General features: G+C 36.8%; 1 protein-coding gene across 3 annotated transcripts in view; it reads right to left on the reverse strand.

Moving 5' to 3' along the window:
* Window positions 1-4,014: 4,014 nt before the first annotated feature.
* The window catches only part of USP25 (ubiquitin specific peptidase 25), a 95,449-nt gene continuing 81,282 nt past the window's right edge, over window positions 4,015-18,181 (reverse strand). For 2 of the 3 annotated variants that reach the window (XM_075433707.1, XM_075433715.1), the window contains exons 20-26: window positions 17,799-17,894; window positions 14,180-14,358; window positions 13,277-13,355; window positions 11,377-11,456; window positions 6,750-6,873; window positions 5,872-6,067; window positions 4,015-5,421 (exon numbers count right to left, since the gene is read on the reverse strand). In XM_075433707.1, coding sequence (XP_075289822.1) covers window positions 5,249-5,421; window positions 5,872-6,067; window positions 6,750-6,873; window positions 11,377-11,456; window positions 13,277-13,355; window positions 14,180-14,358; window positions 17,799-17,894 — 927 coding nt within the window. In that variant the 3' untranslated portion in view covers window positions 4,015-5,248. The remainder of the gene's footprint in view (window positions 5,422-5,871; window positions 6,068-6,749; window positions 6,874-11,376; window positions 11,457-13,276; window positions 13,356-14,179; window positions 14,359-17,798; window positions 17,895-18,181) is intronic. The other variant, XM_075433721.1, reaches the window with a different exon arrangement.

Genomic DNA, 18,181 nt, shown 5'->3' on the forward strand with positions numbered 1-18,181 from the left:
TTGCTTAAAACTTCTTACTTGAAAAAAAGTTTTTTCCCTAATGCACATAAAAGTTTACTACGTTTATGTAGTAATTCCCTCTACCTTGTGATTCTGTATTACCTCTGTTTAAAAAAAAAAAAAAAGCAAACCTTCTTCAAACTCCCACAGGTTTTCCAAGCTCTTAGTCCACAGTTCAATTAAAGTTTCACTGCTACAGATTAAGGTCACAGACAAAATACGAGTTTCGTTTCTTGAAAGACATCTACAAGAATTATTGTTCTCCCTGTTGCCTACGTGTCCGTGAAACACAAATGGGTTCACACAACTTTAACACAGATAATGAAGAAGATACAGTCCCACAAAGTGATAGGAAATACCTAGACACAGAACACAGACATGGCTAGGGACCGCACAGATACCAACTTAAACCAGCACAGCAAGACATAGCTGCATTTTGCCAAAATATATGTTTGACTGCAGTTTTAGTAATTCATGATGAAGCACTGAGGATCAGAGTGTACTGAAGACTATTCAAGACCAGGAACAACCTCTAGTGCTGAGATACAGTGCATGGGACACCCCTCATGCTTCTGAAGTGCCCAGTTCAGAGAGTGACCGGTTAAGTTAGTCTCCAAAAAATTATTCACTTTTTATTTTTAAATATGCCAAGAGACTATACAGAAAAAAATCTGCAGCTTGAACTAACTATCCATACCTTTCCTATTTCAGACTCTCAGGCACTGAGTTGCCAGACAGCATGTGTGTGGACGGTGTTACTTGACCCACAGATCCTTTGCAGGCATACACACCAGAGCAGTTCCAAGAAAAGCACTCAGCAGCCTGCAGAGGTGAAAACTGAAGCCCACACTACTCGGATGGAAGCAGAATAATCCTGGTTCCACATCGCTAGCCCTACCTGGTAGCGAAGGCATAGTGGTTAGACCAGCTGATGGTGAAGCAAAAAAAAAAACAAGCTAGAAAGCTTGCAAAGTCCAGTGACTTAAATGCAGAGCAACAGGGCAGGAAGAAAACATACGCAAAGAAAATACAAAATACAAAAAACCCCAGTGAACGCCATTCTGAAAATAAGCCTTTTTCACCACACATTTCCCAGCCTGTGAGAAGAGGATCTGGGTTAATCCTACTCCCCAGAAAGCAAGTCAAGCCGTTCTTTTGAAGTGCTGGCTCAGGAAGCTGTTTCTGAGAAGTGAGAGTCTCTTCCCGCTACTTACAGGGAACATCTGAAATTCATGGTGAGGAAAAGTTCATAGCCAAGTCCGAGATTTTAATGGCATGATAATAAAGTTGGAGCACATGTGTGTATGGCAGCAGTGACCAGAGCTGTAAGAAATACCAGTGTCTGCAGAAGTTTCGCACCTTTGCTCCCATAAGGATCAATACTGAAACAAGAGAGCTGAACCAAGCAGGAATGTTCTGCTGATGGAAACTCAGCTGGGGGAGTATGGATACTGTTAGATTGCCTACAAAGAAAGATGCTCCTTATGAATTAAGAGTGTTTTCATTTAATAGCTTATCCATCAAGCCCAGGATTTCACAACATCTTCAAGGACACAACACGTAAATGAAAACTGGGTAACAATCACATGAAAAATAATTTTTTTCACTTGAAAGAATCACTCTCCTTTTGAATTCTACCTACTGCATTTTGCTAAGACCTCTGTGGAGAAGCGCTTTTCTCCATCTGTATTAATGCCCTCTCCAGAAGCAAGTAACGGAAAGACGGAACCACTTTCCTCTCAGTGCCATGACTGACACTTAATTTTTCTTGCATCTTTCTAGACAAAAAACCAGCATATATTTTTTTAAAATTAATGTGTCTATTGATGTTGGAAAATGCTGTATAAATGAGGATTTATTACATAGAGTGGTGCATTTCTTCCATCAACATTCTTGTGTTTGTATAAGGCCTCCCAGCCATCTGGACACACTGGATTCTGAGAAAAGGAAACAGCACAAAATGAAGAATATAAACCACCACCACCGTATCTCTTAACGGACCTTTACGTTTGTTGGACAGTATCAGACTGTTCCCTGTGTGCTACTGTTTATGTCGGGTACCTTTCTGGAGCTGCAGTCTTCATGTGCACACTGGAGTAGCCTAAAAATAATGTGAAAGATATTTAACAGACATTATATCAGATTTCTGTGTTTTTTTAATGCTTGAACACAAAGCATATGCTTTTGACTATGCTCGTAATTCACATTTTCTAGCGCAAATCTGTTCACTGTGTCAGTCATTCCCTGCAGTTATAGTACAAACTGTCCAGAAAGCAAGGGTGACTCAGTAACGAAGGTCTAAGTCTACCCCTTGCGTCTGGTGTCATTTCAAGTATCACCACATCCAAGAACTACAAACCGACTTCATCGTTCCTCTTCATTTGTTCAGATTAATTCTGCTGCTGTTCATGTTTTTCTGCTAGGCTGGAACTCATACATCGGCTATGGCAGCTTTAACTAAAAACAACAGGAGTTTTGATATTACCAAAATACCAGTTAAAGTGCAGCAATACGATTGCTCAAACAAAAAGACACATGGGGGGGAACATAACTGAAAGACTGCGGTGCCTTATGGGTCCTCCACAGTATGAAGCAATATCTGGGTAAAATAAACCTTTGCATTTAATTGATGGTGCAGGTGATTTAGTAAATGAATTTGGATTAAATCACTTTAATCTTTTTGTGTTCTATAAACTTAAAAAACCCTGATAAAAATCTCACAATTCCCATACTGAACAGAAATATCTATTTACATAATTGTGTCACAGATTATTAGGCAGCCAAATGTACTGTATGCTTTACTACCTTACACAGTTACTTATACAGGTGTTGTGGTAGGTATTGCGAATCCAAACTATCAGCTATTCACTGCAGTGAAAAAAGGAAGGTTTTTAAGACAAAATAGTACCTTAATGATTTAACTGAAAGTTTAAATTCATATAAAATATTTAAAAGATACTAAAATTGTAAAATACACATATATTTACTTCTGGTCTACTAGACAGACCTTCTCAATTCAGCTCAAAAATTCAAGTCACTGCAAATGAATACACACTTATATTCAGTACTACAAACTACAATGGATTATTTTCATACTTTCAGAAACTGAAAAAAACTGAAACAAAAACAACAAATAATCTTGTCCTTGCTTGCTCCCTTTTCATTGAAGTATCTTAGATACTCTTCCCAAGTGAAATATTTTCTTCCTCTTTTACCTTCGAAAGAGTGCCTTTTCCCCTGTGTTTGTGATGGAAGATTACACAGAAGGCGAGGGTAAATGGTTCCTGCAGGGTTACGGGGGAGCTTTCCCTAAAAGTTTTCACAAATATTCAAATTCAAAACCTGTTGGCAATAAAGGAATAAAATTGCTCTTTCACATTTAATTGGTTTTACCATTATTGAAAAAGGCAAATGAGAAGTCTACTCTGTTCAAAACCTTGCTTAAAACCACACAGTGCTAAGTAGGAATATTCTTGAGTTTCAAATTGAAGTGCAACAGATGCAAAATGTGAGATCTTTTAAAATGCATCTTCACCCTTTTCATAATATGCATGTCTTTTTCCTTGAAAGGTGATATTTCACACATCAATAGTTTCAGACCTAAAAAAAGGCTCCTGAGTAATACTGCACTTGTAAGAGTTCAATATGCTTTTTAAAAAGAAATTATAAAATAAATGGATAGTTTGACAAAGTATGAAGCACTCCAATATTGAAAATAGAAAAGGAAGAGATCCCTAAAAAGAATTGAACTGAAGGTCACGCTCTAGTCACTGTATATTGTAATCCAGTATCTCTCAAGAGTGAACATCTTTCAAGACTGATGCGTATTAAGACTGAACTCTGCCTCTTCTTGCATATGAGATGCCCACATTTATGCCCACTCATTTCTAGGTGGTCTGAACTTAATCACTCCTTCCCTCCCTCCATGCTCTTTTATTAGTAGATATTCAAATAAACACCACTTGAAAGCCTGCAACGAAAAGTTGAGTGCCGCTCCAATAAAAACATACAAACAAATATTCACATGTTTTACTGTTCTAACACAAAAAGTCCTCTATAAAGAGTAGGAATCAAAATATTGTCAGGTAACAAGATTACCTAAGGACGCATTAAATTTCTTTTTCCACAAAATAATTAAGTTTCTTCATTAAACCCAGACAGTATTTCAGTTCTACAAAACAAGCCCTACAGATCTTTTCTTTCACTTCCAACAGAAATTTAATTAGGACAGATAAAAGATTTCTGAGATATTTTGTTGCAACTATAGCAACCCATTTCAAGTAAGGAATTAATGTAAGGTTTTATTTCTGGTCACTTACATGACTGAAAAACCAATTAAAGAAAAAATTATTAATTCTTAAGCTTCACAAATTCCACTTTTTAAAAACCTTTATTTCCTTCATTTAATTTCTAGAAATTTTCCTCAGACGGTGCAATATATTTCTACTGAAAATACTGTGATTTTTTTTTTTTTTTCTAAGTTTTTTCCTAGAATAGAAGGAAGGTGCCATTAACGTTTTGCTTCAGAAGCCAGTCCCTAATATCAGAAAAGACTTGGCATTGCCACACACACACAAAAGTGTTCAGGTGCAGTATCATACAGACCAGTAAAGAATATACAAAAAAACATAGTGTATAATACTGTGACAGTTTTTTCAATATATTCACATACAGTAATCTCTGACTACCTGTAACTAAACTGGACATAAATCCTGAAGACCCTTGTCTATAAAATTGAGTAGCCCATCAATATACTGTATCTCTTCTAAAAATACCCATATTTTACACTAATATACAAGGTATCTGCTTGCAAACACAGAAGTAGCCATAAATAAAACTTTATTCTTTCATTTCATTTACAAGCTACCAAGTGCCATGTATTTACACAGCACAGGACACTTAAAGTAGTTGCAGTCACAAAATGATCCAGACAGCTGTTGATAAAGTAAAGGATCTTAAGATAAAAGCAAAGTAATACTGTAACAGATAAGTGGCAAAAAAAAGCAGTTTTGCCATAATGATCGGACTTGCACGTTGCATCGATTCTGGTTGAAACAACTGAGCGCCATGCGATTCTCAGCTTTAACGGTCTGCAGTCTGGCTAAAGTTTGTACAGTCATTTCTCTTTTGCCGTTATTAAAATAAAAAAAGTTAAAAACTATAGCAGCAACAAGCAAACCCTGTGACAGGAAGGCAAGGTTTAAGAACTAAAAAAGTTTATACAATGTGCTTAGGAAGGTTGCAGAATTTATCTTCCGTCAGCTGGAGTTCGACTGAGTGACAACATGATTCGGGCGTATCTTTCACACAGTTCATGTGTGGAGTAGGAGGGTAACTTTGGCGGGTCATTGAAACCTTTAATCTCTGTAGAACAATCTAGCAGTTTTGGCAGGAAATCTGTCAGCTTTTCTTGCAAGTTAGCTGCAAATAAAACAAGAAAAACAAACATAAGCATTTCTGTCTGCATGTGGAATCTCCTTTTTCTGCCCAGCATTGACTTTTTTTTAAAATGCTGGGTGGGAAGAGGAGTTTCACCTGGAATAATCCACTTTCTTCAGGTCTGGCAGCTATTGCTACTAGCACGTACCAGTTCCTAGTAAGACGTTAATATAAATACCCCTTCAGATGGTGTAACACCACAACTGTTTTTTCCATTCAAAAAGCATGTTTCCTTTAAGGCCTAATACCTCAGTGCGATACATGGAAAACCTGTTTATTTAAATGTGTACAGAATTATTCAAAAGTCAGGGCAGCTCAAATACATTACCAAGGCACAAAAGATATAGGCTCAATTCAAGACTTTGAAAACACTGTAATTATTAAAAAAAAAAGTGCGCAAGGGCCTTTTACCTTAATGAATAAATGACTTACGTTCCATTTCTTGTCCAAGATAGGAACACCAACGGTTTCTCATATCTTCCACAGCAACAATATCTTTTTCTTCCATTTCATCCACCAGTAGTAATGGCAAACACGGGACAATAAGCTCATTCATAATGATCAGGCCATTATTTACTTCCTGATCATCTCCTGATTCAAACAGTGCTGCAGCATGTTCATTTAGTTTCTTCATAAACCACCACAAAAAAGGAAAGCCTTTAAGTATACAGCATTTCACATTCTGCCACACATCAGTTCCTGTTTGTTTAAAGCATAGTCTTCCTACAAAGATAGCTGGTAATTTTTATTAACCACAGTTGCACTTTAACATTCATAACAATGATGCATATGCTCTATTAAGCCACTTGATCTGGTGCTATTCCTCAGGCCATTTCAGTTGATACCCGCCAACTCAACCTTTGCAGCTGTTCTTTTTAAAGACTGAGGTTCTGCCACCTGCTTTTGTTTTCTCACTATTGCTAAAAGTGACATAATCAAGAAAAACCCCCCTTGTTTCCTGCTGATGCCTTTTCCAATCTTTGTCTCCCCGTCAAACTGCGGCAACAGGGTGAGTCTGCTCACCAACACTGTCAACTGTAGTTCCTATGTAGTCCAGACATAACGGCAGTGAGCACACTATTCACAATTATAAAGCAGATGACTGATTATTCAAAAAAGCCAGTAACATTTTCCTTCTTACTTTTGCTTGTTTTCCTTACACAAGCCTGAAGTACTAACCTGTTAATGAAAGGGTGTTTTCATTGGTTTTGGCTTTGTTTTACATGATAGCAACTATTTTTTACTAACTAATTTTGTTACAGCTATGCAGCAAGTTCTATTTCTTGAAACATACTTCATCCTTCACTTACTAGCAAACATTCTCTTCTGTAGTGAGATATCAGCTCTTCATCATGCCCTCTGTACGGGCCTTTGGACAAGAGTTCTTTGTTATTCTGGTAAGCATAGATAAGGTAGAGCAAGGCTTCCATATAGCTGAAGTAAAGAAATAAAAACATTAGATGCAACATCCAGGCACCACTTGTTTCGAACTAACTACTGTGCTCTTCACAAGATGGGTAACTTCACTTGCTTGTTTGACTATAAGTCCACCGCTCCCCACCAATCTCTTCCTAATGATGTTTTATCTACCACACAATTTTGTCTTTTATGCACACTAGAACAATACATTTTATTATCAGGTTGGATCACTTGCACATGAAGTCTTATCCAAAGCTCACCGAAACCAATGGATACCATTTCACTCACTTCAAAATTAGCTTTGGATTAGCCTTGAGTATACATGAAAACTTACTTTTTCCTGTGTGCATTTATGTCACATTAGGGTTGATATTCTGTTGCCATGTATAGCTTGATAGCATTCTATACCTTAGTAAATAAGACTTACAGCTGTCACCTTATTTCTAAAAATAAACTGTGAATTTTTAGCCTCACTAACTGTAAGTTCTTCCAAACTATGGACATCTAAAGCAATGGAAGAAGCTACAACAGCATTTCAAAAGCAGAAGTGCTGACACACTGTTGATACTTGTCTTTAATCTAAATGCAGAAGATAAATACATGCCTAATTGGTAAAGGACGAGTAACAGAGGACCTAAGAACCTAAGAGTTAATAATCAACAGAGATCCCTTCAAGCACAGATTAACAGTCTCCCCTCACACTGCTGCACACCTTAAACTGTTAATTCTCTGACTTACAGAAACACAGTTATGGCAGCCAGCCACTGAAAGCACTTCAGGCAACTACACCAAAAACAAGCAGTTAGAAATCTCATTTTTATTCAAACTGAAAAAATCTAGGAAGAGAAATTTCCTAATGGGGTGGTTAGAGGAACAATACATTATGCACTCATTCACTTCTAGTGAGACAGGAGGTCATCGTTAGACTACCAAAATGAAACCACCAAACTACTAAAAATGGCTAAAAATTATGTGTGAGTACCCACAGAGCATACCTGAAAAATACAACTCAGAATTTTCCAAAGCAGACAACCTCAAGACTTACAGTAATGCCTCCCAATGAGACAACATAAAAAGAAGGGAAAAGGCTACTTGAAATAGCAATGGTTCCTCAAAGCTTTAGCTTCTAATATCCTTGCTTAGAAGAACAAGATGAACCCCCAACACCATGATTTCAGAATCTGCTCTGGAGTTATTTCTTCCACCATGAGATCTGCTCGTAGTCCCTTGCAATTCTAAATATTTATTGCTTAAGTAATATATCACAAGTACAGTCACTGTTCTCCACCTTTTTGTACTCAAAATACAAAGCTACGCTTTCATTAAAAGAAGCGGTCCTATTACCCTCTCCTCAAGTCCATTTCTCCTACCCACGAAAACTCTTCACATCACCAATCACCAACACATCTGACCAGACAGCAGAAAACTTAATGTAGATGGAAAGGGGAGAAAGTGATTGCATTGAACTGGAATTGCTGGTTATAAAAGCCAGAGGAGCAGGACCTTCTCTCCCTTTCCATTCTTAGTTCTGTTATTCGTGAACCCGCAGGCTGAAATTACAGTGTCAACAACTCAGCTGACCCAAAATAAAAACTTGCTGCTGGTAGTGGCCTTACTCCCAGTCCCTTTCTTCCTGCTCCTTCTCCTAGCTGCGTGACCTTTCACTGAAACAACTATAGTGCCTTCTAACAGCCAGGTAAGCTATTTTAAATCATCATTACTGTACGTACAAGCTCAGAGTCCTTAAATATCTTGAGAGTCTGAGGAATAAGACTACAGAGTAAATTAGCAAGCAGACTCTGCCTTTTCACGCCTGAAGTGCACATAAGCTCCAGCCTATGAAGCCTAAGCCTAAAATCACCGAAGCTGCCTACAGAATTATGGAGCTCACTGGGTCTAGGCTTTGGAAGAAATGCAGAAAGCACAGCCTGGCTAAATTTTAGTACCACTTTGAAAAAGGCACTTCAGTCAAAACTGAAAAACTGTACGCACCTTCCAAGAAACTTAAAAGGTAACTGCTAAGGTCTAAAGTTTGTTTACTTCCCAGTTACTACCACAAGAGCGAGCTGCGGGTAAAACTCCTGCCGAGGTTCATTAGCTGCCTACATTCATCTCACCCGTGGCAGGTCCCACTCTATAGCGCAGTCGGAGAAGATGTGCCTCAAAGACCCTTTAATTCTCCACTGGCAGTAAAAAGAGGGATTTGTCAACCACTATACGGGATCATGAGTGAACACTGAAAGTAGGTATGAAAAAGATACATCAAACGACTTCTTTAACGTTGATTTTGTATTTGTTCAACACAGCACTATTATTTAAGGAAATCAGAGACCACCTGGATAAAGGCCACTTCTGGCTCCATCTACAGACTGAGTGCTGCTAGCTAGCAATTCGTGTTATTAAAACTACGACAAGTTGCTTGACTGAGGGAGATGGGTTTCTGAAGAAAAAGCCTCAAAACAGTCCTGCTAATGAAGGCTGTATTTCAGTTAGGAAAGTCTATGTTTTCATTCATATTTTTAAAGCTATATTTTTATGATTTCAGTGTTAATAAGGGAATTGGAAGAGTTCATCAATTTAGTCTCGTTTTCAGAATAAGGATGGCAGCAATGCCCTCTAGAGCGCACAAGACATGTGTGATCCCCAGCAAATGCCTCAGTCCTTTGGAAATCCGTAGCTGAAACATGGATGCCTAATTCCAGTAGATGCCTTTAGAGCAGGTCAATGCATACCTAGATCCTCACTCATTCTCTAAGCAAGCTTTACCCTAGTCTTAATGTCTTCATATTAAATACCTCTTGAAGCATTTATGAAATTGTGTTTCTTGTCAAAAGGAACGAATACTACACTTCTTTGGGTGTTAGATGAGTCTGATGATACTGTATTTTTTATTTCTGACCAGTATCAGAGTCTAAGACTGGTCATTATAGGCTTGTTTTCTAAATTACAAAAATGTTTGTTAACAAATGCCTCATTCTGATTTTGCAAATTAATGTAAATAATGGAAAACTATACCAAAACCACTGTTCAGCAGAAAGTAGGAACCTGTTCTTCCCTCCCTCCCCCTGGCATAATCAGAATATATTATGGTAAGAAGTGGATTAGTGAAAACACTGGTATTTTGCAGTTGAAGGTGCCATCCTGGAGTCCCTGTGCCAAGGAACTTGAAGATCTTCCGCTCCTACCTGGGGTAACAAGGAACGTTCTTATATACCACACCAGTGCCTGTGACATTTTTGCCTCCTTAATGGATCAAGCAATACCAGAGTATTTATTTTTCAAATAAGCCACGCAATCTTCTGACCAACCTTTGTATATTAGCTCTTCAAGACTGACGAAGTAGCACACTGCAATTTAAATTATTAATGAATGTACTATTTATTACACACTAGCAACCAGAAGACAAAATGGGACTATGGGCTCATTGTTTTAGCCACTATACAAAGACATAGCTTGTCACAAAGACAAGGCAGTGTCTTTTCCAATCAATTTTTCTGTTTTGTTTGGGGCCTTTCATGTTTGGGAGCATACACGACAATAAAAAGAAACATGAAGCAATTTACTGCGCAACTTCTGCACAAAAAATTAAGTTCGATTCCCAGTATAATTCCCCTACATACTGTGTTATACAGGAAAAAAACAGTAATTTGACTGCAGAATTCATTTGTATCATGTAATAGCTCGGTTGTCATAGAACAGATGTCAGTCACTGAATATTATGCAGCTAATCGTTTTCTTCCTTTGGCTGGGCATGGGAGGAAGCAGCAGTTTTGAACAATTCTGCTTCAAAGACCCTCTTCTGCAGAACGCTTTGAGGCATTTATACTATAATGACCATCCTTGCTGCATGTAGTACATCACAGTATAAGCTTTAGCTGTAGTGCATTAAGTACATAAATGTAACCAATTTTATATAGTCACAATTCCTGACTTTAGCTGGAAAAGAGAAGGGAATGAACCACCATTGCCTCATGGAGCTAAGAAGAATCAGTTATAACTATGACAGGTATGCATGATAGCTTTCCTCAAATACGTTCATTTTTCCTGACCTTTAAAGCCCATCACAGGTGGAATTTTGGCTCAGACAAATGTAGAAGGCAAAACTGCTTCTGTGGGAGGACCCCATAAAGAGATGGGTAAGATGGAGACTTGACTAATTGCGATTGCTGATGAAAGCAGCTAAATGTATGTGCACATGTGGTGCCAGAGAGAAAGATTTTTATGTCTGAGGGATACCCAGAGCACTTAGATTAGGAGAGAAGGAGGAATACAGGTGCACGTGAAGAGTGCTCTGAAAGAGTCCATGGCTTGACAAGGAAAGAAGAAATGGAGATTAAGAATAAGAAGCTGTGGGAAACTTTGAGGTAGATGCAAGACTGAAGACATTAATGGACCTAATAAATGCTTAAATAAAATGAAGAACACATTAAATAACTCTTAATTTTAAAAATAGCGTATCAATATTACATTTTGCCTTCAAATAGCTCTAAAACATTTGAGTTCTATACTACCACTTACCTCTTTTTTTGGAAAAACTCCAATCCTACCATGAGAAACATGGTTGTTTCCCTGAAATTTCTATAGTCTTGATGCCATCTCTGCATATAAGAAAGGGTATATAGAATTTCATCCACAAACATGAAATACAAATCTTTTTTCACACACTTTACTTAGTGCTGAATGCTAACAGTAAGTGCTAAGGACTCTTAGTAAGCTTGCATGTGGGGAAAAGTCTGCCTGCATCCCCCATCCCTCAAAAAAAAAAATTCTTAAATACCTAAAATATTTCTAAATGAGATTATTTTTACAGAATGCATTACCATTTGAAAGGAACACAAAGCATCTTTGGAGAACCAGTCAGAACTATATGAGATCCCCTTCTTCTCAAAAACAGTTGAGAGCTAATAGCCTTTTTTTTCTTCCCTACATTACACTCAGTTATTTACTCAGAAAGTGTTAGAAAGCTTTTTCATACACTAAACATTAAGCTTAACTTTCAATATAAGAACGACATAGAAAAAGCCTGAATACATTAGATTGGAAGTGACAAAAAAAAAATCATATGCCATTCAGACTGTGGAGGTATTTATACTGGAGCAACATTTATCTTGCTGCACTGCCATTTATACAAAGTGACTACTGGTACACCTTACAGGTAAATGCTCCAAGTGAAAAAGGTGCTTTTACTGCAGTTGGTTAGTAGCCAACTTTCCATTGCTTATTAAAGTTAGAATAGGGGACAGCATACCACAATACACAGCTACTTACAGATTCAACACAAAGAGTATGAAAAAGGGTCCATAAAATGCCATCTCACTATACAGGACAAATACCGGTATAATCTTTGGATAAACCACCAACTATCTGCCTCAGCAGCAAAAAAAGTGGTATGTATCTGCAGGGGAATAGTAGACAGCCTACTCTTTCACTCTTAAAGCTAAGTCCAGAATTGTTTATTCTACCTGTGCAATCCCATTCAGAAAATGGTACGAGATTGAGCCTTGCACAGCCTAAAAAATGCAACTGAAATCCCACTATGAGAGTCCTTTCCCCTCACAGGCTAGGGAGGGCACACTTCAATGTAGTAGCATCTACTGTAGGTCCTGAATCCGGTAATGAAAAATGACAAGGAACTATTTTTCATTTGGTTTGTTGAGGGAAAGATTATACCCCTAGTTTTCCTGAACAAGCTGTTTGGACCTAACAGCACAACAATGAGGTTTAAGTGGTGCACTGAAATCTGCCTAGGACATAAATACCCACTGTTAAGAGGCCTTAATGAACAGTATTACGCAAAGTTGAAACTGATGCTAAAAAACAGCTTAGCTTTAAACATAAAATGAATTATTTTGGTAAATATTTCATGTCTGAGATTTGCTCTCTTCTTCTTTCCAGGTTTCTCTAAATAGCACAGGAGGAAAAATCAAATGCATAAACTGGTTTTGTATGGTCTCAGCAAACGAGAATCTGGTGCTCAGAAGAAAATGGGAACGGCTGCAGAGACAGCTGGAGGAAAAGCACAAATATAACTGTGCCTGTGACCCAGTTCTCAAGGTGCATAAGGCTGGGCTTAGACTACTCTCACGCCTTCACTGGTAGCTGTTTCTGACTAGAGAAAGCCAGTTGGCTCATACAGTGATAAATTATGAAATACTGTTAGTGAGGTCGAGACATGTTAAGTAGTAAGGACAGACTCAAACTTGACACTTATTTACAGCTCACGTCATTGGAATTAGAGATGGGGAAAAAAACAGCTTTAGATCATCTGATCAGAGCAGCCTTCCTACAAATAAATGGTCTTTCAATAACCATTTTTAACTTCTCAGTGTAAGACAAGAAGAAATTTGTGAAGGTAAAATTCAGCTTACTGATAACTATTTCACATTACAATTTAATTAAAAGCATAAAAAATACTGACCTCATATTCCTCCATGTTAACTTCATCTGGCTTTATCATTTCAAGTTTAGCTTGAGCAACCTTCATTATGTTGCGGCACCTTACAAAAAGCAGTAAGAAACCACGGAATATTACTGGAAATTCACAAAGGACATTATCCATACAAAGACAGCAGCCTCAAACAATATAAACTACAGCCTTGTGCAAAACAGTACAAAAACACTGTGGAAAATGTATTTTTTACTACACACTGTATAATTAGCAAGAGAGGGCATACTTTTGAAGTACATGTGATGGACACCTGTGCTATTTAAGAATTACTTTGGTTTTATTTTGTTGAATTGCCACCTTTCTCAGTCTTTCTTTTTAACTGAAAGTTCAGATGGCTTGAAACTCCCCGGCATTTACTTTGCAAAAGTAACATTAGAGGATTATTCACTACAGAGAAAACAGACTAATCTTCTCTACTTTTCCATTTATTTCTTTCTTTGAATAAGTAAATATATGGAATTTCGAGTGGAAAAGAGACATTGCTTTTAAGTTACCCATCTAGCTTGTCAGGCTTTGCAGTCCACTGCTGGCTTTCAGGGCAGTCAAGAAACACAAACTACACAGCCTTACACAAGTGTTTTGAAAGAAGGTAGAGAAATTATGTGCAAAATTATGAACAACACTGAGTATTCCTCCTTATTTCATACCAACAGAAATCCAACTTTTTGTTTATTCTTTTTGTAGAGATTTTTATAAAGATGGTATTTTTCTTCTTTTTACAAAATACACTTGCAAGCTATTAACTAGAAGATAAAGCCAACCAACCACACTAGTCTTCCCTCTATTAGGCACACTATCTGAACACAAAGGGGCATCTCTACACATCAGAGAACGTTCAAGAACACAGGAAATGAGGCATGCAGATCTTATTACCGTTCATCAAAACTAAGATTGTGATCTCCAAACTGTTCCAGTAATGTTCTCTCAATTATCTTCTTTGGTGCCTGGTTTTGGATGAAGTAAACAATTGCATGACGCAAACGGTAATCACATTCAGGTGGTGGATCTTCCTGGGCTAATTTTAGCAGGCGTGTGTATTCCAATTTAATTGCCTAAATGATTTTTAAAATACACATTATTCTTTCTGGCTTTTAATTTTTAAACGTCACAGACACTAACAGAGTAATTCATGTCCCATGGCCTTTTGCCTACAACGTAATATTTTAACAATTCCATACTCCACCCTCCAAACAAGTCTGAACTACGTTTAAAAAAAAAAACCAACCAAACAAAAAACCACCCAGACAAATGGGAAAGTTGTTGCTGTCTCTCCACAACTAGGCATGCCAAAATCCCAGGTAGACCATTACTTCAAAAGCAGTTCCAATCCTGTGCTACTTCTCCCCATAAGAAGGTTTATCCAATCCCTAGAGAGGCTTCTTTAAGCATTTAGAGTCCAAAACCAGTGTAAGATTTCAGACACTTTACTTAAAGGAATCTTCCAAAATCTCATAAGGTAAAAAAGGTAACTAACACACGGTTAAAAAGCAAATACATAAATAAAACAAATTCTACAGAAAGTTTAATCAGTATGTATGATTTTGGAAACACAAGGGGGAATGGCAAATGTCTTTCAACAAAAATTAAATTGTAGGATTTCTAAAGAAAATAATAATTTAATATGAATAGTATTAGTCTCCTATACAGCAGGGCGGAATCCTCACTGAATATTATAGATTGACTTTAGAGGTCATCAGAAGTGTTTACTTTTCCAGCTTTGCCAGCACATTAGATTTTAATGAACATCATCTATTATGTTTATTAGATATTCTTCACTGAAACTATACAGCATGAACAAGAACAACAAGGAAAATAATTAGAAAAATGGTGACAAATGTTTATATGCTCCATAATCTATCTGTCAAAATAGGGAGGTGATCACATTGTTTGCTAACACTAAATGTCAACTTGAAACAAGTAACTTAACACAGTAGCTTCCCACATTAGCAAAGTTTGAATACAACATGCACACAAAATAAAGCTCCAAAGCAGGCAAAAAAATACCCTATTCAATATTTCAAATTCCTTTATGTTGAAATACTGGCAGTAGCAGGTAACTTCTTCACATTTAACTACCAGAAATTTGGGCTCCCATCCTGCACGAATACACGTTTTGTTTCAGGACTAAACAGCTGGGTAGGATACTCTTCATACAGGCGTAAACACAGAGTGTGTGGAGAACTTTGAAACTTCAGAGAATGTTCTGCATCAATATTTTTAAATACTAATCATATGCATTATCATTAAAAAGGAAGTTTCGGAGAATCAACTATAAATATCAAAACACACAGACAGCGTTTCTATCATCTTACATCAGAAACATTAGCATTAGAAAACCAACATGGATAACTATGCAATCGAACCCTGTTTATTGGCGTAGGCCAGAAACAAAAAGTATTTGCTTTAATTTTTAATTTTTCAAATTTAATTTAATTTTTCAGAGAATTACTGAATTGCAGAGAATTTATGAAAATTTAATTTTTCAGAGACTTACTTAGAAGTAGGACAAAATACAACACAAAGCCTATATTTTTATATACATATTTAAATAAAATGTGTACTACAGATTCAGAAATCCTACGTATAATGACAAATAACACTATTTCTTTACACAGAGTAGAAGTAGAAAAAAGTATTACATGCTTTCATTTCCTCATCGATAATGTTATATAAAAGATCTTAAGGCAATCAGTATACAACGAATTGTCTAGAAAGTTTAAAAAAGGATGATTGGAAGAGGTCATTGATCAAGACATATCTTAATGGGTTTGTGTTAGTCACGTCTCAAGCCTGGGATCTGAAAGGGGAGTGACAGTAACAACAGCCCGCATCAAATGGGCTTTACCTGGGTTACACTAAAACAAATCCATCATTGAAAAAAACCACAATTCTCTATAAAAACTCACTTTATAAAAAACAAACACATAAAGAAACCCAGAGTATAACAGTAATAAAAATATCACAGAGGCTTTTATAATAAATTTATGAGGTAACATGAGATTTCATCTGCTGTTTCAAAATAGGAATTTTGTTACTAAGTAGGACCACTGTATTTGCTTCTGTTCATACTAAGGTACTCCTCAAAATGGAAGCATGTTCCACCTCATCTAAGTTATTGCAAACGGAAAATGAGTAAAGAAACTTTTTTACTTTCCAAACATTTAGTGTCAGAACATTTTCTCAAAGGCAAATTCTGTGCCTCGTGAAGTGACAAAGTTAAAGCATTCAAAATTAAAGACCTAAAAACATTTCAGCTGAGCATTGTCTTGATAACTCCGATGCACTAAACCTCATTTTATTTTGAACTGCATTTCTGTTTTAAAATCACCAGAACACCCTTCATATTAAAAAAAAAGTAATGCAGTGTAACCTTTCTGGTAAAGAGTTTCATTTGATCAAATTAGCATTTTTTCACCTTAAAAAAAATAAAAAAGATTGACATGTTTTCATTAAGATTTCACTAAAGAGAGGCTGTGGCAGGTGTCTCTCTGCTCCCTGAGAGCAGGCACAGTTAACAGAGACAGCCCTGCAAACACATGTTATGGTCAAAACACTTCTCTAAGTATCAATCACAAAACCCCACACAGACAAACAAACCAACCCATGAGATTTCAACTTGCTTACCAAGGAATGAGAATTTTTGTTGGAAGTGTGTATGTTTGGTTTTTGTTTGGCTGGTTGTTGTTTGTTTGGGGGGTTTTGTTTCTTTGGGGATTTTTTTTTGCAATTTCTTCTAGCACAACTACACCATAACAAAAAGAAAACAGACTGCTACTCAACAACAAGCAAGAAACTTCTTCCTCCCCTCCAAGTCACATCTGAGAGGATTTTGCGTCATGTCAGAGTAATTCCCCTTCTAATACCCTGAAAATTCAGAAGATCGTGAGCTAAAAATGTTCAGAAGTTTGTGTACTTAAGACAACTAACACATTTTTAAATCTGGTATCACTGTGAAAACTAATAACCACAAAAAGCCTAATGTCTTGTTCCCACTGCATAAACAAATACTATCATATCATCTATGCAGTTACGCAAAACAAAGCAATTTGGGTTTACTAAAAATATTTTTAAGGAGTACAAAACAAGAACAACTCCTTGAAATAAGCAACAAATGACTGAACACTGATGTCCCTGGGTGAAAAAACTGATGTCTCAAACACTCTAGCGAAGGCATGTTTTTTTGTTATTAACAGGGGAAAAAAAAACATATTCTTACTGATTATACATCTAGGTTTCATGTTACTTGCTACTATTATTAGAAAGGTAAAATGCAGAAAGGTATATAAGCTACTGATATCAAGGTAGTATACTGCTGAATCAACAGGAAATAGCTGTCTATTTTTGAAGTGAGAAATATCTAAATGGAGAACTGATATCATAGAAGAGTATGTATAAAGGCTGGAACAGTCTTAATACGCATCAAAGGGTAGAGGGAGAAGGCATATCTAACAAGAAACGTCAGAGGAGAAAAAGTTGAAAATGTTAGTTGTACCTTAAAGAACCCTGCTTCTGGCCCACACCTGTCATAAACATTCCTGGCTTTACCTATAGCCATGATAATACCTTGCATGTTCGGGGTCAGCATGACCTGCCACAAGGGATTTAAGGTAAAAGTTTTGAATGATTAATATTTTAATGACCAAATTCCATATGCTTTTAGTCTCATGCAAGATAAGAAGCAACTTAATGCATGCATACATTGAAATGGCATTGAAATCTTCAATATAGATCTGGTGTGCATATTCTGCAAATCAGTCATGGTATGTCTATATATTTTTACTGTAACAATATATGATTAAAGGAAGCTCACAAAAAAATTAAAGAACTGTGTCAAAGACAATTTAAAAGTTACACAGTCAAAACTTCTCAGGAAGG

The sequence above is a fragment of the Opisthocomus hoazin genome, chromosome 1 (genome assembly GCF_030867145.1).
Source record: "Opisthocomus hoazin isolate bOpiHoa1 chromosome 1, bOpiHoa1.hap1, whole genome shotgun sequence".
Taxonomy (NCBI): Eukaryota; Metazoa; Chordata; class Aves; order Opisthocomiformes; family Opisthocomidae; genus Opisthocomus; species Opisthocomus hoazin.